At 39.7% G+C, this 26,536-nt stretch overlaps 1 protein-coding gene across 3 annotated transcripts in view; it reads right to left on the reverse strand.

Annotated features, from left to right (window-relative positions):
- Positions 1–6,805: 6,805 nt before the first annotated feature.
- ADAMTS3 (ADAM metallopeptidase with thrombospondin type 1 motif 3) overlaps positions 6,806–26,536 on the reverse strand; it is a 124,018-nt gene continuing 104,287 nt past the window's right edge. For all 3 annotated transcript variants that reach the window (XM_072117403.1, XM_072117394.1, XM_072117385.1), the window contains 6 exons: positions 21,746–21,909; positions 19,509–19,674; positions 17,194–17,326; positions 15,516–15,723; positions 15,298–15,415; positions 6,806–9,265 (listed from right to left, as the gene is read on the reverse strand). In XM_072117403.1, coding sequence (XP_071973504.1) covers positions 8,694–9,265; positions 15,298–15,415; positions 15,516–15,723; positions 17,194–17,326; positions 19,509–19,674; positions 21,746–21,909 — 1,361 coding nt within the window. In that variant the 3' untranslated portion in view covers positions 6,806–8,693. The remainder of the gene's footprint in view (positions 9,266–15,297; positions 15,416–15,515; positions 15,724–17,193; positions 17,327–19,508; positions 19,675–21,745; positions 21,910–26,536) is intronic.

A 26,536-nucleotide genomic window follows, 5' to 3' on the forward strand; every position in this document is an offset into this window, starting at 1 on the left:
GTGGTATTACTCATGAAATTCTTGCAACTGCTTAACACTGGACAGGCAATGCAACCGCTGCAACGATAGCAGTCTTTAATGTCATGTCTAAGCCAGGTTTGTTCACCCTTCGGTTTTACAAAGTGACTGTGTACTACCCTGTCCCTAATGCTGCGCCCTCTTCTAAAGGTAATGGAGGGTTGTTCAGTAGTGACAGAGATTAAGTCAGGGTCCATACGCAATATATGCCAATGTTTGTCAGTATCTTGCGTATGGTGTCTGTTCCTCAATCATAGGTGCCTATAAGTCAGATGGTCTGTGGTGTGGGCAGTTTAGGTTGGGTAGTCAACAGATTGGTGCGGTCTAGCGCCAGTGCTCTCTTGTATGCACATTTGAGGATGGAATCGGGATATCCCCGTGCCTGAAATCTGGAGCGGAGTTCTTTGGCTTCTCTAGTGAATTCATTTAAAGTGGAGCAGTTCCTCCGAGCCCTTAGGTATTGGCCAAAAGGTATGCCACGTTTGAGGGCAGGGGGATGGTTGGATTCCCATCTAAGTAGCGAATTTGTGGAAGTTGGTTTTCTAAATATGGTGGTATCTAATTCACCCTTACTATTTTTCTGTATCAGAACGTCTAGGAAGGGGATAGAGGATGGTTGGATCTCATAGGTGAATTTGAGACCTAAGGTGTAAAAATTGAGGTCACTGATCAATTCTTTAAACTGGTCGATGGACCCCTCCCAGGTCAGGAAAATATCATCTATATAACGGGCCCAAAGGCCCACCATACCGATGTGTGAAGTCCTATTTTCATCCTCACCAAAGACGCAGCAGTGCTCCCACCAGCCCAGGAACAAGTTAGCGTAGGTGGGAGCGCACGAACTGCCCATAGCAGTGCCCCTGAGCTGGTGGTACACTCTGCCGTCAAAGGTGAAGAAATTGTGTGTTAGAGAAAACTCCAACAGTTCCAGAATAAATGTACTATGTGCTTTACATTGGTTACCTCTAGTGTCAAGGTAAAATTCCACTGCTTTCAGGCCCAGGTTATGTGGAATAGAGGAGTACAGGGCCTCCACATCTATACTCGCAAGCAACGTCTTGGGTCCGATAACAAGGCCGTCCAACCTTCTGAGTAGATCAGTAGTATCGCGGGTGAAGGATGGTAAGGCTGTAACAAAGGGAGCTAATACCTTATCGGGGTAAATGCCAACATTCTGGCAGAGGGACCCGACTCCCAAGACGATCGGTCGCCCTATAAGAGGCTTAGTCCCCTTGTGTAGTTTTGGGAGCCCAAAGAAGGTCGCCAATACGGGTTGCCATGGGTTGGCATGGTAACGATCGGCACCTCCATGCCCTGCACAGAGGGTGCCGATCGTCGCGCCGATGCACAGGCTGTTACTGCGGGATCGCAGCTACCGCGTACCGCTGGGATCCCGCGCCGATCACAAGGGCTCAGCTTCTGAGTCCGGGCGATCGCCATGACGTGATTCTACGTCAAGGTGCGGGAACGACCCGCATTCTATGACATAGAATCACGTCAAGGAAAGGGGTTAAAGAGGTTTTGGGCTTTTCTGGTATACTCTATTGTCAGATTACCTAGAGTACTAATTAATGTATGACTTATTGTTTTTGGTTTATGTAGTTGATAGAATTATCATGTTCGCATGTTTACTGATCAAATGCTAAAATGCAATAAAAACTTAATTTAAATATCCTACTTTGTGTATAGAGCTCATTTGCAAAGCTTTGTTTCTCCAGACAACAAATTGTGCCAAAAATCTACTAAGCTTGTAGTGCCAGGATTCTGCCATATTCTGCATCAAAAACTTTTTACATGGTGTGAATCAAATGTATCACGTGTTTTAGATACCAGGGCCAGTGCATTATACAAATAAAAGCATTCATCATAGATAAATTAAGAACCACTTTACTTCATTGCGGTTAAAAACTTATAAGCGCATCCACAGGAAGACACATTAGCTATTTATAGAGGCTCCTCTAAGTTTTAAATAGCGGTTAAATAAAGTTATTTTTAATCTATTTTTCTATACAAAATTATGGACAACTTTTTTGTTTAATGGGAAAACAGTATCTGCTAAGATCCCCACTGTGCACTAGAATTTTGCTAAAACTTCTAGGGGCACATAAATCATAGGCCAGCGCTAAGTGCAGCTACGGCCTCCTGATAAATCCTGTTGGGGCACTTCTACACCTGGCCAGACCCCCACACTGGCTCACACTGGTAGAGGGCTGAGAGGTCTCAACTCCAAAATTCCTAAATACATCTATATGCCTTTAGATGTACAAGCCATGATAAATGTGGCCTCAAAAGCTAAGTTTGACTTGATAGTCTCAAAATGCACTAGACCAGTGATGGCGAACCTTTTAGAGACAGAGTGCCCAAACTACAACAAAGACCCGCTTATTTATCGCAAAGTGCCAACACAGAAATGTAATTTGTGATTTATACTCCCTTCTCTGTCACAGTTTTCATTGATACCAGCACCCTGAGGACACCAATAAAGCAGAAAATAGTCCCAGGTAGAGCTGTCACTTCAAAATAGCTCTGTGCACAGCAAGCCCTGGGCTGTCTGGGATTGCAGGAAGATACCTGGAATCATCTCTGGTGATGCCCTGAGTGCCCACAGAAAGGGCTCCGAGTGCCACCTCTGGCACCAATATGTAAGGAAGAAAAAGAAAAAGTTTTTCAGCTCACCTATGAGTTCAATATTGATAGCAGTTCGTGGCTGCACGGACAGCTGGGTTGGGGAACCAGTGAATAGTAGCAACAGAAAAAGGTGTAGTCCAGCTTCCAACGAAAGGCAGAGTAAATGTTAAATGTCCACTTTATTTAGAAAAAAATAACATGATAAAAACATCATAGGACGTCCATGAGAAAGAAACTGACGCGTTTCGGGCGAAAAAACACCCTTAGTCGTAGCCTGGCACATGGAATGAATGAAGACTATTTAAACATAAGTGAGGAGTCACATGATACAACCGGGCGGAGCAAATAGAAACAAAATTAGAAACAGCCCACGTGAAAAAAGAGAAAAATAAATAAAAAATAAGTAACTATATTTTGGAACCCACTGAGATAATATATTAATAAAGATACATCAAATCATTCTTAAAATTTAAGCCCTGTGGGAACCTTGTTTGGAGAGAGAGGATCCAGAAGGCTTCACGGGATCGTAGCCATCTGGTCCAATCTCCTCCTCTACGGAGGCGTGGTAAACGTTCAATGGGGATGACAGATAGGGTGGAGAGATCGCCATGGTGCATCTCTAAGAAATGTTTTGAGAGCCCCGACAGACCTGAAGACAAGGTGAGTTGGTGTTTGGTGGCACCACTAATATGTTCCGCAATGCGTTTCTTGAGTGGTCTGATGTGCAACCTACATACTGCAAGTTGCATAATGAGCAGGATGCTAGATATACGACATGGTCACTGGTGCAGTTGAGGTGAGTATAGATAGAAAAAGATTTTTTAGTGACAACAGATGAAAAAAACAGAGGTTTTTGTAATATATTTGCAGATGTTGCAATGAATATGGCCACATGTAGTACTGCCCTTGTATTGAAGCCATGTGGATTTGGCATGGCAGTAAGTGAACAAGTTAGGAGCCACAATTTTGCCTAATGCTGGAGAATTTCTAGAAACATAACGTACTCCTTTATCCAACACCTCAGACAGAATTCTATCTTGGTATAGGATGGGCATATGTTTTTTTATAATGTGGATAACATCATTATATTGTGGGCTGTATGTGGTGCTAAAAGTGATAGGACCGGGGGTGTTAGTATTATTTTTACCACTTTTTGAATATAGCAACTCCTGTCTAGTTTTTTTATGTAGAGCCGAGGAGATATGAGAAAGAGATTTGGCTTGGTAACCTCTGGCTCTTTGTCTAGAGGTGGTATGTTTAGCCACTTCCTCATAAAAGAGATTGTTTGAACAGATTCGTTTAGCCCGGGTGTATTCACCTTTGGGTAAATTCTGTATGATGTGAGGAGGGTGGCAAGAAGTGGCATACAAGACAGTGTTGCCAGAAGTGGGTTTTCTGTATAAGTTGGACTGAATGTGGCCAGTGGTAATATCACCAATTAATTCGACATCTAAGAATGGAATGGAGGTAGTAGACAGAGAAAAAGTAAAATTAAGATTGAAGTGATTGAAGTGAGTGATTGAAGTGAGTTTAGATACTCAATAAAGTGAGTTACATCGATTTGAGGTCCAGTCCAAATGAGGAGACCATCATCGATATAACGGCCGTACCATTTAATGTGATCAAGGTATGGATTATTGTCACCTAAAATATGAATCTCCTCAAACCAGGCCATGTAAAGATTTGCTAATGTGGGCGGAAACTTTGAGCCCATGGGGCAACCTTGACATTGGAAAAAATACATGTTGTCAAACAGAAAAAAATTGTTAGTGAGTAGAAAATATAACACATCTGTAATATAAACAATGAGATTATCAGAAAAATTACTATACTTATATAGATGGAAAAGGACCGCTTCAATCGCTAAGTTGTGGGGTATCACAGTGTAAAGGGAGGAAATATCACATGCAACCCAAGAACATTCTGTGGTCCACTTGATTGTTTGCATACTTTTTAGAACTTCAAAACTATCTTTAATAAAACCAGGGGTACGTTTAACAAAGGGTTGGAGTATGTTATCAACCCAGGATGCCATTTTCTCAAGTAGAGAATTATTGCCTGCAACAATGGGTCTGAAACTGGGGGGAGCAGACCTTTGTGAGTTTTGGGAAGCATGTAAAAAATAGGGGTGTTAGGAAAATCAGGGATAAGATCGTGTATATTGGTATCTTTAAACACTCCCAGGGAAAACCCCTCGATGACAATTTTTTGCAAGGTGTCCTTGACCACAGATGTTGGATTATATGAGACTTTGCGATATACATTAACATCATACAGAAGAGACAAGGCTTAACGAAAATACAAGTTTCTGTCCAACACAACAATAGAGCCCCCTTTATCCGAAGCACGGATGATGATATTGAGGTTGTTTTTGAGATCCTTGATAGATTGTGATTCATCTTTAGTTAAATTCTTGTGTGCAGGGATGCACATATTGTTGCATAGTGACGTGAGGTCTCGTTCAACTAGAGTTTGGAATGAATCCATGGCAGGAACACGGGCATTTACAGGGTAGAAATAAGGGTTAGATGATTGTATAAACTCCGAGGCATTAATATGGGAATGGTTAGAATTATGTGCATCCTCTTGGAGATTGATTAATTGTAATAAAGTACGATGGTCCTGAAAAGATTGATCCAGAGGAAAAGTAGACAGTCCCTTGTTGTTAAGAACGTCCATAGGAAAATTGGACACAGAAGTGTTGCTATCATTACTTTCAAAAAAATGTCTTTTGAGTGTAAGTAGACGAATAAATTTGTTGACATCTTTGATGGTATCATATAGTTTGAATTCAGCAGTAGGAATGAAATTTAAGCCTTTAGACAAAAGGGACTAAGGGCGTTTTTTCGCCCGAAACGCGTCAGTTTCTTTCTCATGGACGTCCTATGATGTTTTTATCATGTTATTTTTTTCTAAATAAAGTGGACTTTTAACATTTACTCTGCCTTTCGTTGGAAGCTGGACTACACCTTTTTCTGGCACCAATGCCATAGGTTAGCCATCACTGCACTAGACCCTCTGATAGATCTGATAAACTTGGCTCAAGATAAGTACATCTAGCCTATTGTATTTTCTGCTCTTTCAGTTATGTTTCCCTTGCATAAAAAGAGCCAGAACAGAACCGTACAAGGGTTACAAGAAATAAAAGCTGGTAGATACTTCACACACTATACACAAACAGACTTATGATGAGATGGTGGTGACAGATTGTCTTTGACTTTTTAGAAATAATACGTATGGGGCCACATGTATCACTCGTTTTTTCAGTTATTTTTGCGCCTTTTCATACTCTGTTTCATGCACTGTTTTTGCGCCATTTTTGCAATTAAACGCCAAACTAGCCGTGCAGCAAAAATAACCAGGTCTTCCTCATCTATCTTACCAATCCAGATGTTTTGCTGCGCCTAATGATATTCATCACTTGCAACTTTTTCATTTAGGCGCAAAAACGGGAGCAGAAACACTCCAGCCCGAAGGTGGCGTAAACTGAGAAGAAAGCACTGAGCCCCTGTGCAGAGCAGCTCATTTCTAGCAGCAAAGCTCAGCCAGACACTAGAACAGATAATACAGACATTAGATACTCAGCAAACAGGAGCTGCAGACTCTATTTACAGTTCATCACCTTCTATTTACAAACATTACAAATCTTCTATTTTAAAACATTCTGCAAAATCCTCAGCTCGGTGTCTGAGGGGGATACTGTGCAGAATTACAGGGGTGCAGCAGGAGACCAGCACTGGGGGATGCCCTCCAGGAGAAGCCACTGCTGACGAGATCACTGGGTGCTGGGTGTCACACACCTTGGTGCTGCTGTGAGTGTTATCTTCATTCTGGGATGTGGGAGAAGCAGAGAGGAGTTTGTAGCAGGATTACATGTAAGTGCCCAAATCTAACATTGCACCTTGACTGCGCCAAAATTGCGCCTAAACTGTGTTAAAGTAAAGTGATTAATAAGAGGCAGGAAATTACCTTATCACAGTTGGTGATAATTCTGGCAAAACAGTGCGCCAGAATTTAGGCGCAACTACTACACTTGGGCGCACAAGTGATAAATGTGGCCCATTGAATAAAAATGCTGGAAATAACAAGACAGATTGAAGATTGTACTTAATTTCACACGATACAAACACATACAATACACATATTTTTTGTTATAAGCTTTTTATTGCAAAGTGCTCCCCAATACAGCAAACAGCATCAGTAGTGTACACTTAAAAGAGCTTTGTAGGAAATACAAGATAAACAAAAGCGACTTACAGCATAATGAATATCTACACCCAGACAATAGGAAAGAAACTTTTTGAATATGGATTTGAAACTTGGAAATCATAAACATGGTTATCTGTTTGTGGCTCAGGGGTTGTCGGTATAAATACAGAAAAAAACTACTTTAGGATGGCCTTCCAAAGGTTTTTGTCATTCTAATCCTAAGGAGGCATCAAGTCAAAACTCCAGAAGGTTAGTTTACAAACAAAACTACAAAGTACCAACATGGGAAAGCCCACTTGTTCAGATAGACAACATTATTGTCTTTTTACATTATGGTTTCATTGTGTTGCGTTTGTTGCTTCATTTTTAATTTCTTTACAAAATTTCTAAACCTACATATACACGTTTTCCGTGTAACGTTCTTTGGTGTTATCATTGACAATTCTTGGAAATAAAAAAAATTGTATGTCAATCTCTACCTAGATGCCAAAAAGTTTTAGTCAATAAACTGAAAAGAATTTAGTTATGAAACAGAATTGTGAATTTCTGCAGTAGTTTTCATTTTAGCTTATAACCTATGAAGGACCACCGTGCAAACCGCATACTCAATAAGTATTTCATAAAAGCAGGAAAACAGCACTTGCTATATTTGTAAATAAGCAGTAAATAAAGTCTATCAAGAATATCACCTTTCAATAAATATCTTCACTTTTTTATTCTATATACAAGTACTTTACAGCTACATGAGAGAGTGAAACTGGCTTCTTGGTGAAAAGTTGATCCTGGAGACCAATTGCAAGTTAATTATTGCAGTCAGATGCATTGTGGTTGTGTAAAGTGAGGGGACGTGTAAAAATAAATACCTCTCTCGAGTTTTGGCTTGCTATTCAGAATAATGTAAAACTATTTATGGTACTGTCCTCCAATAACTTTCTCTTGCTTTCAGTTGAAGACCCTTTCCATGTGAAAAAATTCCTCTCACAGTCTAGTCATCTCATTAGTAGTGGCTACTTGACATCCTCTAATCAAAGAGGAGGGTAAATGTTAGTTACTTCTATCTTCTATTAATGGACATTCAATATACCATACAAATGGTATAGAATCTACTCATCGTGTTCTTTCCACTCAGGAAATTCGTTTCGATTAATTTGTCATTACTAAAGAGAGTGTCTTTTTCCGTTCCTTCCCTTTTCGTTCCAGTATAGTATAAACAAAATCTTAATGCTTCTAGAGATAAAATGTAGTGTAATAAGCAAAGTGGTTTTAAAAGACATGCTGAGCCTTGCAAGTACATCCTAATAGGATCTGCATAGTCCTTCAAGGTAATGGACAATGCTGTAGTCAGATCAGCAAGTCATATAAAACCACTGGAGCGAGAAACTGCTGATTTGAGATTCAACTCATGGAATGTAATAAGGCAGTTTGTACTGACAGGCAGACTTTAGCACCCAAAAACAGAGACCGGTAAACATAATGTAGATAAAACAAACCTCGGAAAAATAATACTGACGTCAAAAAGAACACCAAGACAATAACTGTTTGTTATATCTGGATAACATACACAGTGAATGTGGCAAAAATCTAGTTATTTTTATGGGAAAGGAACACAGAAAATGAATGTGCAAAACTGGTTATGGTTCCACCGAGCAAGTAACACAAATACCAGGAACTTATCTTCTTTTGGATGGGAATCTTTGGTGTTAGTCTTCATTAATTTCAAGTTAAACAGATCAAAGTATGGTCGGAAAAATACTAGTGTGAAGAAGTGAACCAGCACTTTGCACTTGTTTTAGAATTCACTAATGTGTCCTTTTGTTTCAGTCTTTCAATGCTTAACTTCATCTTTCTATAGAGGAGGGCTGTAAAGAACGTCTTCTATCAAAAGGCTTTTCATTTTTCCTTGAGCCTTTCACTGAAGAATGAGTACCAGTTGAATGAATGTTAGAAGCTGCCAATGGCATGGCTGCAACTGGAGGAGGTTTATGTGCACGGACATTACTACTTTGAGTTGTAGTAGGTGGTAAAATGGCCAGGAGCTTGAAAGTCTTATTTGCTGCTAAGTGGGATCTTCGTGATGTGGATGTTTTTGGTTTATTATCTTGAGGAGACACAATACCAAGATCTGCATCATTTTCAATGGAGGAAAGAATTCTCAAAATACTTTTTGTTTCAGGATTGGAATCTTCAGTACCAGGTGCCAAAGATGTTGGCATAAATCCTCCCCTTGAGAAGCTGGGATCGTAACTCAGTTCATCTTCTGTTTCAGCTGCTTCAGTGAGGAATGGCGGAGACTGAGTACTGCGCTTGCTACAGGATTCACAGCAAAGTTTGTTGTAGCCAGGTATTGAGCAGTACCGTGCAAGGACTTCCATTTGACAAAATATAGACTTGTCTCCTAGGCATGGCTCATCTGTAAAACAACAAAATTACAGTCAAACAATAACATTTTATACTGGATAGGAGACTTTTATGAGCAGCCAATTGTTTTATAAGGGAACTGTGGTGTAAAAGGGAAAATGTCACCACATTTTTCACAAGTACAGCTAGTGACATGTTCTCATAGTTCTATTAACTAAATACCACCCATATTTTAGCTAAAAATAGTTTCCAGTGCATCCCCATAAAATCAACTTTATAATCTTGCTGGGCATACATTCAGATCTAGCAGGAGTCGAGGGGGATGTGGCCTCCTCGGAACTGAATCCAGTAGCTCCTCCCAATGCCCCCTCACCATTCAACAAATAATGTCATGTGACCATGGTGAAATCATCTAAGGTCCTTTTGCCACCGAACATTTGCAAACTGCATGCATGTATCTGATCACGTGAAAACACAGCATGCCTCCATGGACTTCTACTCCTACCCATCCTCCATGTAGGCATGCTGTGATTTCATGTGATCAGATACATTAGTTACAGTTTGTAAATGTTAGGAGGCAGAAGGACCTTAGATGAGGTCACCCTGGTCACATGACATTAATTGCAGGATGGTGAGAAGGCATGGGGAGGAGCTACTAGATTCCTCCGACGGAGGCCACAACCCCCTCAACTCCTGCTAGATCTGAATGTATGCCAGGCAAATTTATAAAGTTGATTTTATGGGGATGTGAGGGAAAATATTTTTAAAAGAATAGTGTCAGTTAGTTAATAGGTCTCTATGGGAAGCTGTCACTAGCTGTATTTGTGAAAAATGTGGTGACAGGTACCTCATCTGTCATCATCTTTTAATAACATATTGTCCAATTGGAAATTGGCTGGTTTCAATAGGACAGGGAATTAGTCAGTCATCTTCTGAAAGCTAAAACAATTTATAGGTTATAAATATGGTGGTTTATATTACCATTAATAGATTTTTAGTAATCTCTATGGGCCATGGAAAAGACAGTTGGGGTCATTTACTAAGGGCCAGATTCGCGTTTTCCCGACGTGTTACCCGAATATTTCCGATTTGCGCCGATTGTACCTGAATTGCCCCCGGAATTTTGGCGCACGCGATCGGATTGTGGCACATCGGTGCTGGCATGCGTGCGACGGAAATCGGGGGGCGTGGCCGATCGAAAACCCGACGGATTCGGAAAAACCGCCGCATTTAAAAAAAAAAATTGTGTCGCGAAAATTTCACTCACTTTCATCCAGGATAGGCCGGTGTATTTCGAGGCATTCCAGCGGACTTCAGCGCAGCAGCGCCACTTGGTGGACGGTGGAGGAACTACCATCATAAATCCCGGCCGGACCCGAATCCACCGCAGAGAACGCGCCGCTGGATCGCGAATGGGCCGGGTAAGTAAATCTGCCCCAGTATATGAAGTGTATATAGAATATTTGTGTACTTTGGGGGCAATGTCCATTTGTGTAGAACATTTAAAATAAAATCATCTTAGTATAGGTCTTAGGATAGGTGATTACACAGGAATTGGGGGGATCCAACACAGGTCCGTTTTCTAAATAGTACACTGAGCTGGAAGGAGGTGGCTTTCCACACATTGAAGGAGATAAATGTAAAAAGAACCCGTCAGGCAAATTAACCCCCAAAATCTAAATATACATTAATAAACTGCCATTAGAAAGCATTGCCCTTATTCCCTACATTGTCACTCTACATGCCTCTAAACTTAAACAATCCGGTCCTAAAGTTATATGCAAATGACCTGAGTTGGGTCCAATAAGCATTTTTCATATTCAGAAGTCCAATGCTTGACTGACAGCCTGTATACAGTACGCCCTACTCCCTCTGGGTACAGGCAAGGCCGGGGTGGAGATGACCAGCACATGAGAATTGAGACAAGGAGCCAGGAGGTACAGCTGCTGCGGCTACAGGGACATAAGGAGATGTGGTAAAGATGTGGAAGTGAAAGGGGGGGGGGCGTGCCTGCTTGACTGCTGTGCGCAGAACCCCACCTCCCTGGCTGGAAGTGGACCGTGGATATAAGTTTATTTTTCTGGCTGCAGGGAGCGTTGGCCCTTTAAAAAGACATGTCCAGCACACTGGCAACCGGGCACATAATGTACTTTTTGTGGTTTAATAGCAATTCCCTTTAAAGAACCTAAAAGGTTCTAAAACATTGAATGTGTTGCCAGATTTCTGACACAATTTTCCTAGTTTGTCTCCCGCATTGAGTCTAACACGTGTCTAATGAGATATATTACAAAGTTTCTTATATGTGCGCGTACTATTCAGTTATGCAAACCAACAGTATTTCAAAGAAACATTAGTGGCAATCTGTCAGTGGATTCAAACTGTTCTAACCACAGGCAGCATAAAATGCCAACAGGCGCTTCATTACAAAGCTGTGTGTCAAGAGAGACCTATCAATCATGACAAGCCGGGCAGAAGAAGCCATAGGAAAGCAGTCCAGCGAACAACGGACATGGACTTTTTTTTCATTTTATTTTAAAAAACTGTTAACAGGAACAAAACAGTTTAAAGCAACGTGTAGTTCTTTATAATGAAGGCCCTGATGTTGCTTCATGCTGCCTGCGGTTAGGGAAGCACCAATCTACTGACAGGTTTCCTATAAGCAAAATATTTTGATAATACAACAGCGCTTCAGGATTCTTTTGACTGGACCTTGTTAAATAAACAATGAGTGAATAGGCAGAATTACTAAGTGCTAAAATGCAAATAAACACTCAGTAGATGACACCAAGTAGTGTTTACTTTTTAATAAGATTCCCATTGGTTTACAGGATTTGTAATTTCTTCAACTCCTTAGGGGAAATGTATTAATGTGTCAGTCTTTAGATCAGTGCAGAGAAGAACTAGACAGTTCTCCGCTGCGCCAGATTTATCCCTGTGTCTGACACAAACCAATGCAAAGACAAAATTACGGACACAAATGAAAGGGTAATGGGGATCAAAAGTTACCGTGGTAGACCAGAATAAAGAGACAGCAACTGCTACAATAATACCAAAAAATAAAACAAAGACAGAGAAAGAAATCGCCTACAGCAAAGAGTACAATAAAAAATATTCTTTTATTAGACAAAATGCAGTAAAACATACAAGTATATACAAGGAGAGGAATGCAAAATTAAGACAATCCATGTAGTTTGTCCACTGTAGAAATACAGTACTGTATATAATCACTGAAATACAAACAGCATGTAAAAAGGTAAAACTGTGAAAACTAAGTTATCTACATAGTAAGTATTCAGTCTGAATAATTACTAAAGTGCAGATGCTATGTAGAAAGTAACTGTATGTAAGTGGGTATAGGCCGCATAAATATATGCTGCACAGTGCAAAAGAGTATAGCCATAGTCAGGGCAATCCAAGAACATGCAAAACACTTGCATGGTATACCAGCATGGAGATCTAGCTTGTCGTGGACACACCGGGGCTCATTTACTTACTTACTTACTGTGGCATTGTCCGACGATAATGCACTGCGCGATTCACTAAGATCGTGCGCCCGATATCCTGCATGTGTTGCTTCTCCGCTCAGGTCCGAATCAGTCGGATTGTCTGATGACACGCCCCCCAATTTGTGTTGCATAGAAGCCTGCACGGCTGCGTAAAAAAAAAACGATTGCGTGCAACACAATCCGAGCGCAGACACCTGTTAAATACCTGTCCAAGCCGTGTAACCCCCGAAAATGGCGCACAGTCTGACAAAAGTGTGACCCACGACCCTTAGTAAATGAGCCCCACTGCCTGGTCTTTGTCAATATCTGTGAATATATTTTTTTTCATAGTTGTATCCTTTTACATGCTGTTTCTCAATAGTCATTAATTATATATCTTTATGGACACACTGCCTGGATTGTCTTAATCTTGCGCACTTCTCCTTGAATACACTTCCTGTGCAATTTAAATGCCCAGATTTATTAAAGCTGATTTTGCACATTTTCAGGGCAAACTGTTTGCACATGTATTTATAATGTGTCTGGTGGGATGTACTGTCGGAGCAGTGCAGGGTGCACCAGATTCATGAAGAACATGCGCCACAAGAATTGTTGCACTGTTTTTGATAAATTTGGGCCATTGCAGGTAACAAAAAAATATTTTTATTGTACTCTTTGCTGTAAACGATTTACTAATCATTGTATCTGATGCAGTGTAAGACTGATGAGTCGTACTTTGCACCTTATATTGATTATCTATATTGCTGCGCTACAATATTGAATTTTCTGGCGCACAGACTGAGTTTTTCTGGGCTATTTCTGGATAGGCCACATGAAAACTGCCTAAAAAAGGTCTAAAACACTCAATAAATGTGGTGCAAGGCACTTCAGGTGCAAATTACTCCAATTTGCATAGACACATAAATCTCTCCCATTGTGTCTCTGAATTCTCTGAATCACATTCAGCCATGGCAACAAAAGTAAGCCCCATTTAATCTTTTATTCCATATGTTATATCTATAGTGAAAACTTTGCTAGTCCAAGGTTCTGTTCATAATTGCCTTGTGGTTTCTGTCTTTACGTGATAAACACCATTGACAGCATCAAGAGTGACTGATGTTCTGTGTAGGAATATTTTTCTAGTAAATGACAGTTCTTATTGCAATATTATGTCAAGAACCTTAAGTATCTTCCGAGAGAAAAGGCAACATAGAACTTTACTGCCATCTACAGCTTACGTATTATACAGCTGGCAGATACAATACGACAGGTACAAAATATACATTGAAGTTTAGAATACAAGCTTCTGTCACATGTATAAAATCATGTAGTTTACTAAAATGGACAGAATTCGTTATACCTGATATTTATATAATCCTCATCAATAAGTGATTTCAAAGTGTAAGCATGACCGAAGTTGACCTCACATTGCAAGATACATAGCTTTTTAATTTTTGTATGGATGTACCTGTACAAGGGCTTGTTTTAATGTATATCTGATTACCGTATATACTCGTATATACGAGGGTGAGTATATAAGTTATTTTTTTTTAATGCTGGGCTGGGCTGTATACTACTGGGGGCAAGCGTATACTACATGGGGCAGGCTGTATACTACTGGGGGCAGGCTGTATACTACTGGGGGCAAGCTGTATACTACATGGGGCAGGCTGTATTCTACTGGGGGCAAGCTGTATACTACATGGGGCAGGTTGTATGCTACTGGGGACAGGCTGTATACTACTGTGGGCAAGCTGTATACTACATAGGGGTCAAGCTGTATACTACTGGGAGCAGGCTGTATACTACTGGGGGCAAGCTGTATACTACTGGGGGCAAGCTGTATACTACATGGGGCAGGCTGTATACTACTGGGGACTGGCTGTATACTACTGGGGACTGGCTGTATACTACTGGGGACTGGCTGTATTCTACTGGGGGCAAGCTGTGTACTACTGGGGGCAGGCTGTATACTACTGGGGGCAGGCTGTATACTACTGGGGGCAGGCTGGGCTGGCTGTATACTGCTGGGGGCAAGCTGGGCTGGCTGTATACTATAGGGGGCTGGTTGGCTATATACTGGGGGGGGGGTCTGTGACCAATGCATTTCCCACCCTCGGCTTCTACTCGAGTCAATAGGTTTTCCCAGTTTTTGGTGGTAAAATTAGGGGTCTCGGCTTATACTCGGGTTGGCTTATACTCGAGTATATACAGTATATAATTAGCGTGCAAAGTGGATACAGTCCATGATTCTATCTGGGAATGAATCAGACTCTAGATTAGGCTCCTTGCACACGAACAAACACAGCTGTATGTACGGAAAAAAATAGAGCAAGTTCTACGATACAGTGGGCAATACATTCATTCATATGGATGAACGTATTGCCTATTGAAATTAATGTGGCTGCATGCTACCCATACTGAAACGATTCACTGAAAAAATTTCATCCTAAATGTGACCCCCATAACAAGCTACACTGGTTTGTCTAATTCTGTAAAAGGCTCTCCATTTGTACATGCTCTTAAAGGCTAGTAATAAAGCAATAAATAGCTTTGTTCTAGTTAGATAAAATTCTATTTATTAGGAAACAGTACATACCATTGCAAGGTGTCAGCTTACATTCCCTTATAGATTCAGGTTTTTCTCCATCACATTGGTCACCCACCCGACACAGGACTTGTCTCACCTCGATGCCCTCACCACAAGTCACAGAACACTGCCAAAGATGTAAAGATCACAAAGAAAATCTTAGTAATGCTTAAAATACAGTAATGTGGCAACCAGAGTCTATGGATGTAGTTGGCACTGACACTGACCTCAGACCACGCTCCAGTCTTCCACTGTGCGGGGCAGGGAGATCTATTGCATGATCTTCTACTTTCAGGACGCTCCCCGGTACAATACTTGCTGTGCACAGATCTATTTGTCCCATCATGGAGAGGCTGAATGCATCGTACTACTCGAATCTGATACCCAGAACTTCCACAGCTTTTGGTGCAGTGCTCCCACTCATCTGCCACCCAGCTAAAAAATAGTAAGATATTATTGAAGATATATAGAGCTATAAAACTTGAAAATATAAAATCAACTACTGATAGCCTAAGACTGCCTCCCTCTGTCTACTCCTCAAGTTAATTGTAATTTGGAAGGTGCTATGGTACCCTATTCACTGTGATGTAAGGCACTTTACTTATATAATCATTTATTTTGAATAGCCAGTTCACAAACATTGTACTTCATGAAAATACTAAGCAGAAGACGTAGTCTGGACTAAGTAGAGTATGATAGGGGCTGCACAGGTGCAAAATACCAATACAAATCTTATTCAGTACAATCAATTTACGTACTGTACCCCCAATCCATGAAGATGCTGGATGCTTAAGGCACATTCAGACAATAGAGGGTCATCCCTCAATGTCCATAGGGTACTACATACAGGCATCATGTACTCTTGACAAAAAGAACATGTCCCAGTTTCCCAGGCCACACTATCATATGTCAAAGTGCGGTCCTCCATTAGCATAAAAACATTGGCCACATTAATGTGCCGTAGGTTTTACTAAAGGCCTACAGAAATGGCTTCTTTGATTTTCATCTGTTTTGTAAAAAAAAAAATTGGTTGAATTTTTTTTGGAAATAGGTTACCGGTACTTTTCCGGATGTACTTACTAATACCCAACATTGTGCAATAATTGTAACTCTGTATTTTGCACATGTGCAGTATTGCCCATTATGGGGCAAGGCTACATCATGCAGAAATCTAGTGTTGTAAATCTGCACTAAGTTATCATGTCATTTTTTCAGTGATGTCTTCTTTATATTGCTAAATACCTAGTCTGTAACATATGGACTCAATGGGGGTGATTTATCAGGGCTCCTGCAGCACACCAGAGGTGTGCAGGCCCCCACCAGATACATCAAGAGGAGCCTCTTGATGTATCTGGCTGCACAAGAACAGCGGCTGGGCTATCATACGACAGTGCATGAGTACATGGGTCTCAAACACGTTTAAGAATCTTTTATGACTAGAAGGAGATGGTGGCCTAATAAAGAAGGCTTGGCCTGAGCTGCATGAAAATTTAGCAAAATTTTCTTGTCCAACCTACACCAAGAATTAGAGGGTACAACATGAGACTGGACCATATTAAACTATCAAACCAAGAGGAGACACTATAACCTTTGTTATATGCTATCACAACTTTCTAATTTCTAACACAGTACAGCATAGAATAAATGATACCAAAGTTACCCTTAAAGCAATTTATTAATGAGCAGTGAATGACTACCACACATCTATCACCCTAAAAAATTATCTTTATCATGCATATAAGAATTTGATACATATAAAGGAAATCTCTTGATAGGTTGAACAGTCTCAAACTGCACAAGATTTATCATTGAGTATCAGCCACTTTGATCAATCTAGAGAAGTTTAAAAATTAATTTTTGTTAAGCTGGACCAATATTTTCAGGTATTCGTTGGTGAGTACTTACACTGGTTGGGTGCACTCCTGTAAGTTGCACATTCGGCGGATAGGCTTAGGCTTCTTGTTAGCTTCACAGAAGCTACGATGAACCATTTTGTTATCACTTTTTCTTCTACAGCCATACTTCGTGTATTGAAAACCTTGTTTTTGCAGAGCAAAAAGAATAATACTTTGATGAGCACAACGATACTAGAATTTAGTTATATCTCAAGATTATACAGTACAGCAAGCACAACTCATTTTAAGAATACAAACTGTTTCCTTTTTTTACATCTTGTTGGAAATAAAGTAATGATCCTAATAACTAGGCCAAAGAACTTTCTAGAGTAGCATTATCTCTAGAAAATATAGGTATATGTGAAGCAAATAATTCCAAAATGCTGTGTCAGAAATAAACATGCAAGCTGGGAATCTGCAGAAATTGATGCACAAGAAGCAGAAAAGGCCCTATTCTAATATATGGAATGAATTTTTAGCATGGACATAACTACTATTAAGTGTGCACATTATTGTATGTAGCACTGGGGGCACTGTATACGGGGGGGGCATAGGCTGGGTTGCTATATACTAGGGGGCATGGGTTGGCTGACTTTATTCCAGGGGGCATGGGCTGTCTGGCTATATACTGGGGGCATGGGCTGGCTTACTATATACTGGGGTGAATGGGATGGCTGGCTATATACTGGGGGACATTGGCTGGCTCATTATATACTAGGGAGAACTGGCTGGTTGGCCATTTACTGGGGGCATCGGCAGGCTAGCTATATACTGGGGGGCATGGGTTGGCTGGCTATATACTGGGGGAAGGGGACTGACTATATACTGGGGGACATGGGCGGGCTGGCTTGCTATATACTAGGAGCGTGAACTGGCTGGATACATACTGGGGTGCAGGGTCTGGCTGGACATATACTTGGGGCAGAGAGGCTATATACTGTGGGCATGGGCTGTCTATATACTAGGGGACATGGGCTGGATGGCTATATACTGGGGGCATAGGCTGGCTTTCAATATACTGGGGGGCATAGGATGGCTGGCTATATACTGGGGCAGGAGCTGGCTAGCTTTATACTGGGTGGAGGATGAGGCCAATGAATTTCCCACCTGAGGCTTATATTCGTGTCAATAGGTTTCTCCCATTTAATTTTTTTTTTTTTTTCTGTTACAGTTTTTGTGTGAATATACAATATACTGCAATACAACTGTATCTTAGTATATCGTAAATATCCTGCTTATCTATTACAGCTAGTTTCAGCTAGGCAGGATGTACTGGCTATGGCAAAATGACAGCGATGGTAGCCTCTGAGATGCTCACGAGACTGATTCGCAAAACCTTTTTTTTGTAAAAAAATAGGGGCATTAGAAGCTAAAAGAAGAGCAGATCCTGCCAGAGGACACACACACTAGCATGTTAGTGTGCTTGGTTTACAATCGTAGTGGAAGATTTCCTTTAAAGAGGACCTGTCGGGGGGACTTGGGGCACTAGACCACCCACAGGTCCTTATGGGCTGCTTTTTATATAAAACAATAGAAGGAATATTTCCTGAGTAAAGTAATGGTCTGATGAGTATTAATAATTATTAATAAAACATATATACAAGCTGGTGGTTTCTGTGCATTATAGTGCTGGATAAAAGCACTGGTATTCTGTCACATAATATCGAGCTAAAATGTCAATCCCTCTGATACAGAGACCATAGATACATTTGAAGTATTTCTCAAGGGAAAGCACAAAATAAGGGGCTCAAGAGCCGTTTGCAGAAAGACTTTTATACTTTTAGTATAGCTTATTATTTCAGTATTTTATAACACATATCATACAAAAAAAGATGTAGATATAGGTATCTATCCAGATTTGATAGTGGTCACTGCCTATTCATTGTAGAATACTGAATATGTCTGTATATTCACATCTGATATTAGGGAAAAATGTATCTGGAAGTATACTGAAGCTACCATCTGCCATACAGTGCAAATAAGTAAAGGCCTCTTTGTAGAGGTTCATCAGAGTCTGATCAGATTGTGTGCAATGTGGCAAACACATACATGTTGTTATATTGTCATATAATCTCAAGAAGCCTTGAAGGGGTTTTCCAATGAAAGAAATTTTCCTATATCCATTGGACTGTGGAAAGGTTAGAATGATTAGGAGAAGGGAGAAAAAAGTCCCCTTGTGAATGGAGAGTTCTATGAGGCTGACAGCGCTAGACTTCTAGTAGCCAATTCTCCCCAGTACTGGGATTCCCAGCAGATAAACACCCCACTATATGTAACTAATTCCCTAAACTCCTTTAAATAAAAAACTTCCCATACAGCACTTACCTCCACCACAAGGTTTGGAACATTGAGACCAGCTTTTCAAAGCCCACTCATAAGTATCTAGTTCTTCCTGCAGAACATTGTTATTGTTTATTGATGGTAAAGAGTCTTCATGAATTATGTATTTATATGTCAGGCTGGATTTCGTGTCATTCTCTTGAGGTATAACCTTTAGGAAGCACAACACAGAGCAAACGTTACATTATCATATGAAACACTGTGAAAGTTCTGGCAGAGCAACGAAATCAGAACATTTTGCAAGAGACACATAAAACAAGTCAGCCTCCAAATGCTTCTGTAAGCTAAATAAACATTTTCATGACTTTTCCTGGTGTTTATATTTCAGTAATATTTATTTGATCTTGACTGTTAATGAGCTCCAAGAAACTGTTCATTAGATCCATCTTTATAAACTCGCCTTTCAGACCGCACAGCAGTCAATAAATATTCAAGTCAAATAAATCAGACAAATGCTACCAGATGGGGGTTTTCATTCTTCATGTGGATTTGTTTCCCCACTTTTATTGTACATACAACAAAAGAAAAATGATAATACTAAGAAAAATCAGATGTTCTTTGTTTTATCATCAGATGTACACGCTAAGTCAACAAATCTGCACAAACCCCCATAATAATTTCATGCACAATGATTTTTATAGAATTTCCAAACCTGATTAAAGGAAATTACCTTGAATCAACTTGAGGGCAGTGGGAAAGAAGATTAAGGATACATTTACACAGCTGGCTGCGGTCGGGCGGGCATACTGCTGTGTGCTGGAGAGGAGGAGGTAACCCCTCCATAGAGAAAAGCGGCGCACGGCCGCAAACACTGGAAAAAATAGAGCATGCTCTGCCTTTTCCCCGTGTGTGCCACCGTGCCGCCGCCGGATTGTCATTGCCGTCTAATGGGATGTATATGCGGCCGCATATACATCCCCATAGACGGACGTCTGAATGTACCCTTAGAGCAGAACTGTAAATTTCTAAAGTTTTTTCTAAAGCTGCAATAGCTGAAAATTACATTTTTTTCTAAATACGCTCGTTACCTTATTGTAGCCATTTGCCTGATCTCCTCAGCCCCTCTCTCAACCCCTCTTCCTTCAGCCCTGCTTTTTTTTTTACAAAAAAGAAACCGTAGAGTAAAACAGAAGGCTATTAGATTATAGGTCTATCTGTGAAACAATGTATAGGGGTTTATGTGTGTGTTATATTATGTGTGTATATGTCACTGTAACTGTAATGCATATTAATATGGATGTGAGGATGTGGAACTAAATTTATCTGTCAGGTTAGGGTCACATCTGTGTTCTACAACAGCAACACTGAGGCTTCAGCGTAAGATTCTGTGTTCTGATTGGCTGAGCTGCTAGTGGTAGTGTATGTGAAATTGCTCCAAATTATGGGAAGTGAGGGAAGCTGCTCTGGCCTCAGAGCCCTTAGCTGATGTCACAATCCGGAAGTGCCCGCCCACCTCAAAAGTGCTGGATCTCAGTCTGGGAAGAATCCAGCAGCATGATATAGGTACTGATGAAATTTGTGTCAGAATTTCCCTTTAGTTGTGCTTAAATTATTTTTGAACAGGTAACTTAGTGTAATGCTTTAAGAAATTTGAAATATCATAAATACTTGAGTTTAAGCCAACCCGAGTAAAAGCCAAAGTACTAATTTTACCACAAAAAAATTGGAAAATGTATTGACTCTAGTATAAGCCCAGGGTGGGAAATGCAGCCGCTACTCTTTAACAAAATGTGCAGTAGTCTCCCCTCATCAATAACAATGTCCACAGTAGAGTCCCCCCTTAACGCAATTTCCACTGCAGAGTGCCCCCTTAATGTTGTGTCCACTGCAGAGTGCCCCCTTAATGTTATGTCCACTGAAGAGTGTCCAGTTGATGTTATGTCCACTGTAGAGTGCCTGTAACGCTGTGATAACTGCCACATATTACACGTAGGTCAATGGATGAAAGTTAGAAACTTCAATGCTAAACACAATTTCTAATGCTGAACTATAAATCTGATTATATATATATAAATAAATAAATATATATATATTTTTTTCTCCAGTTTTTTTCTGAAAATTTCAGAACACACAACGGGGAAAGTAGTCACTCTCATTTTCCTGATGTCATGCCCAATTTTGTCTAGGTTATAAAATTGTCTTGACACTCTCTCTTGGGTCTTTGCATAAAAGTGTAAAAATTAAAGAAGGTATATTTTTAAATTATGTGTTCTATTACTTACCAGTACAACAATAGGATCATGTAATGGGCCATCTGTGTGTACAGTTTCAATGTCATCTTCAATTATGTATTCCCATTCAACACCGAGGTCTATGAAGGATCGTGACTTAGCTTCTTCACCTTTTCCATTCAGAATGTAATGTCCCGTTGCCTGGTTCTTAATGGCTTATAGAAGGAAATGTACATTCAATCATGTTCAATAAACTATTTGTTATAATATTCTACTAGAACTGTACTCTAAAGTCAATACAATGAAGAAATAGCATGAGACATGTTATGCTTGGTTTAGGTTAATATACCTGTGTTTCTGGAGCTACAGATGGATTTAAATTATGTAGCCCCACACATTGAGAAAGGACTGTTGCACTCTGCTGCACTCATAACTACAGCGATAGAAGCCATAGCAGAAGCTATGGGGCCTGGAGTGTCATGGAGCCCGGCCATCTGACCTGACACAGACAATGAAGGATAGAGGAAGTTTAGTGATATACTATATTTTATGCAGAAAATCCTTCAGTCTGGTTCAGTGTGGTTAGCAGCCCTTTATAGACTGCCTTCTTCTCTACGTGGCCTTCTGACCCCATGGTAGGTTAATCGGTGTGTATGTGAAGGTGCTGAGCTGTCCATGTAACGGATATGTATACAATATATAGCTCACTGTATAAAATTCATGAGAAGAACTATATTTTTAGTATGTGCTGGGCAAACCTCAATGTGTAATGTACAGTGCAGAGCAGTATAACATGCAGGTGCAGAGAAGTATGTACAGTGAAGTATAACATGTACAGTGCAGAGCAGTATAACATGCAAGTGCAGAGCAGTATGTACAGTAAAGTATAAGATATACATTGCAGAGCAGTAAAACATGTAGGTGCAGAGCAGTATTTATAGTGAAGTATAAGATATACAGTGCAAAGCAGTTTAACATGCAGGCGCAGAGCAGTATGTACATGCATGTACCATGCAGAGCATTATAACATGCAGACGCAGAGCAGTATGTACAGTGAAGAATAGCATGTACAGTGCAGGCCAGTATAACATGCAGACGCAGAGCAGTATGTACAGTGAAGTATAACATGTACAGTGCAGGCCAGTATAACATGCAGAGGCAGAGCAGTATGTACAGTGAAGTATAACATGTACAGTGCAGAGCAGTATAACATCAGGTACAGAGCAATATGTACAGTGAAGTATAACATGTACAGTGAAAGCCAGTATAACATGCAGATGAAGAGAAGTATTTACAGTGAAGTATAACATGTACAGTGCAGGCCAGTATACCATGCAGGTGCAGAGCAGTATGTACAGTGACATAGAACATGTACAGTGCACAGCAGTATAACATGTAGATGCAGTACAGCTTCAGACTGAGGCTCCTTGGGCCCACCAGAGAAAATTATCGTTGGGCCAACCTTCTACTCTGTGTAACTTTCAAATGGCTGAAATTCTGGGGCTTATTACTTCATAAAGCCTGGGCCCACCAGAAGGTGCTCTGGTACTCTAGTAAGCCAGTCCACCTCTGGGTGCAGGCACTATATAGTAACATGCAGGTTCAGAGCAGTACAACATGCAGAAGCAGAGCAGTATGTAAAGTGTAAGTATGAAAGAATGTAAGTAAGTATGCAGGGAGTGAATGTGTATTTAAGTGTATACAAGTGTGTGTATGTGAGTGTATGAATGTATGTGAGTGTGTATGTATGTGTATATAAATGTATACATGTGTGTCTATGAGTGTATACATTGGTGTATGTATATGACTATAAAAATATGTTAAAATGAACATATAGATGTGTATATATGAGCATATGAATGTATGTATATAAGCGTATGAATTTATTTGTAAATGAGTGTATACATGTGTGTATAAAGTATGTATGTGAGGGAATAAATATGTGTATACATGGGCATATAAATTTAAAAAATGAATAAGAAAATAACATACACATAACTAACATGTTGCAGAGTCTTGTTTGAAGGGGTTTTACTGGTACAAAATATTAAGATTGGCACGATGATAGATTAGTAGCGGGGACAGGGAATTAAGAAGGAAGTTGTCAGCTCTGTTCTACTCTGCCTTTCTGGCACAGAATAATTCACTGCTGGGAATGAAGAGGATATTATAGCGTTTAGGGCTTATGCTAATGAAATAGGTAGCCAAGTAGCATGCCAAGTATGGATATTCCCTATAAACCAGTCTGATAAGGAAAATTAAATGCTGTTTTTTAATTAATAAATAAGCCAAATTATTTAATAAAGCATATAAGTAACATGCTTGTTGTCACATTCCTTATACAATATTAAAAAATACTGAATACAGAATTTTGCTGTTAAACTTGATTTTTGCCTCCAGGGGGCAGCAGAGTCATTTTAAGGATTTAAAACGAGGAGCAATATTTGGTCAAATTAACAAGCTGTACTTTGGCGGCCATTTCTTTGGTAAAGAAAGTTGCAGTCACAGTAAGCTGGCACTCACTAAGGTGTCCTCAGATGCCTCAGAAACACTATAGCAGAAAGCATCAGGAAACTTTTAAATGGCATTACTAGTGAATCATTATATTTGTGACCGTGGCTGTTTATATATTTAGGACTCAAATATATTTTAATAGAACCACACAATGTATGCTTTATTTTCTCCTTGATCAAGCTAAAATCAGAAGCTTATGTTATTATTTCTACTAACACCTTCATGCACTATTTATTACTCATAGCAACGTGGAAAGGTAGATTGAGTGCTGATAACCCTATCAGCTCTGTATTTAGAAAATTATCATATTGTTCATAGTCCATTTCCAAAGTAAGTAGAAACATCAACAGGATTGTATAGAACCGAGCACCTGGGGTGAGATAGAAATTTACTATTAGGATCCAACAAACTCTGTCTTTTTTATGCTGTCTCTCTTACTCGTTCCTGCACACTCCTCCCTCCCCTCTCCCTAGACTTCAATGTCATTTGATATAGCAGTGAACTGCAGTCAGCAGTTTATGGAATTTCCTGAGTGAATATAAGTGTTGAAGCAGGGAAGGGAAGGAAAGAGGATGACTAGAGGAGACAGAGGCATTTTTCTAAGATATCTTACATAGTTAATTTGACTTGTCTGTACTATTGATTTGTGCAAAGTTTGATGAAAAGTGATTCTTCCAGCAGTTGTGACCATACAAAACGGCAGACAGTGTTAAATATTAGTCCTGGAGAGTTATGTTACAGCACAGCATTGTGAGAAGATGTCTCCAGTGTAGCAAGTCTGGCTACAATACAGGAATATAGCTGTCTTTTTTACCTTCCTGCTGCTACTAACAGCATATACAAATGTATGGTTACACAGTTCTCCAGAGATGCTACCAACACTGTCTGCAAGCTGACAGATTCCTTTTACACCTTAGCTCTAATGCCGTTTTTATTTTTTCATTTACAAATGCGATTTTCCATTAGTAAGCCATAAAGCCTTTTTATCCACTGGAGGAGTTTTACTTGCAAGAGGCACCATTTATTATTCCCTGCATTGTACTTAGAACATGGAAAAATAATCCATAATTCAGACAATTGCACCCTTTCCTTACAACTTTGTTTTCATAGCATTCACTATGTGGTTCAAATGACACATCCTCTTTAATCTTTGGGTCATAGGGTTCTATAATCTATATTATTTGTATTACGGTATGTTTTCATAACATTAAAAAAATGTATTTTTTTCTTTTGAAAAAAATATTTGTATTTTTACATCCATAACTTTGTTATACTTTGGATTGAAGAGATGTGCTTATATGTTTAGGTTTACCAGATCCCGTTGGATGGTTGAACCTTAGAGGGCCTAGTCAGTTGTGCAACATACTGTAATGATACAATATTGCAGTATATTGTGCATATACTGATTCCTTATTTCGTAGTACACCACCGTACCCTGTGAACCCTTCAACTATCATCTGTTCTGGCTGCCTTCAGGTGAGGGAAACTATTAAGTGGCCAAGGCAGGATGAAATCTCTCCACTGTATATTGGCGACGCTGCAAATCAAATTGCAGCTCAGCGTCTACTCATAATTCTAAAAAAAAAGTGGATACTCTGGAGGACAGTTATACTGTATACTGTGACTACTGTGCCTATAAATATATGCATTTATCTTATTGAAATCATATAAACATTTTTGGAACATTGTGTTAAGCCCTACTGTACTTTTAAGTCAAATTCACAGTATCCTCATAATGATGACGTCAATATTTTTTGTGTGATATTTTGAGAGCTAGGTTATAAGTCAGCAAAATGCAATACCGATAAGACCCCTTAATGACAAAAACATAGTTGTACATGAGGATTTCCAATAGTTTATATATCTCTAAACATTCAACATTATCCAACTCATGCCATAAAAAAGTCAAAACTTCTGTACTTAAGCAAAAGCAACAGATGTAAGTTGCAGTTTGCACTACATAAACATTGCTTAACACATTGCATAAAAATATACTTAACATAATCATTGCAAAAACAATCATCATCACATCATTAAAATTGTATACTGTAAATGCAAATACATAACAATGTATTTTGCTACAGATAGCAGAGTAATTTAATAAATAAATTTTACGCAAACCTGCACTGTATGTGAATATACTTTGTAATATAGGTTCCCGAGAGAAGGAAGGCAGAGGGTGTACAGGAATAACAATGTTTTAGTAAATAATTGTCCACAGCATGAAAAAAAGTAGTGAATGTTGCCTTTTGTTTTTACAGGTCATATGTGTTGCATCATGCACTGCTATGCGTCTGTGTGCAGTGTGACATAAACTACGTGAATTTC

The sequence above is a fragment of the Engystomops pustulosus genome, chromosome 1 (genome assembly GCF_040894005.1).
Source record: "Engystomops pustulosus chromosome 1, aEngPut4.maternal, whole genome shotgun sequence".
Taxonomy (NCBI): domain Eukaryota; kingdom Metazoa; phylum Chordata; class Amphibia; order Anura; family Leptodactylidae; genus Engystomops; species Engystomops pustulosus.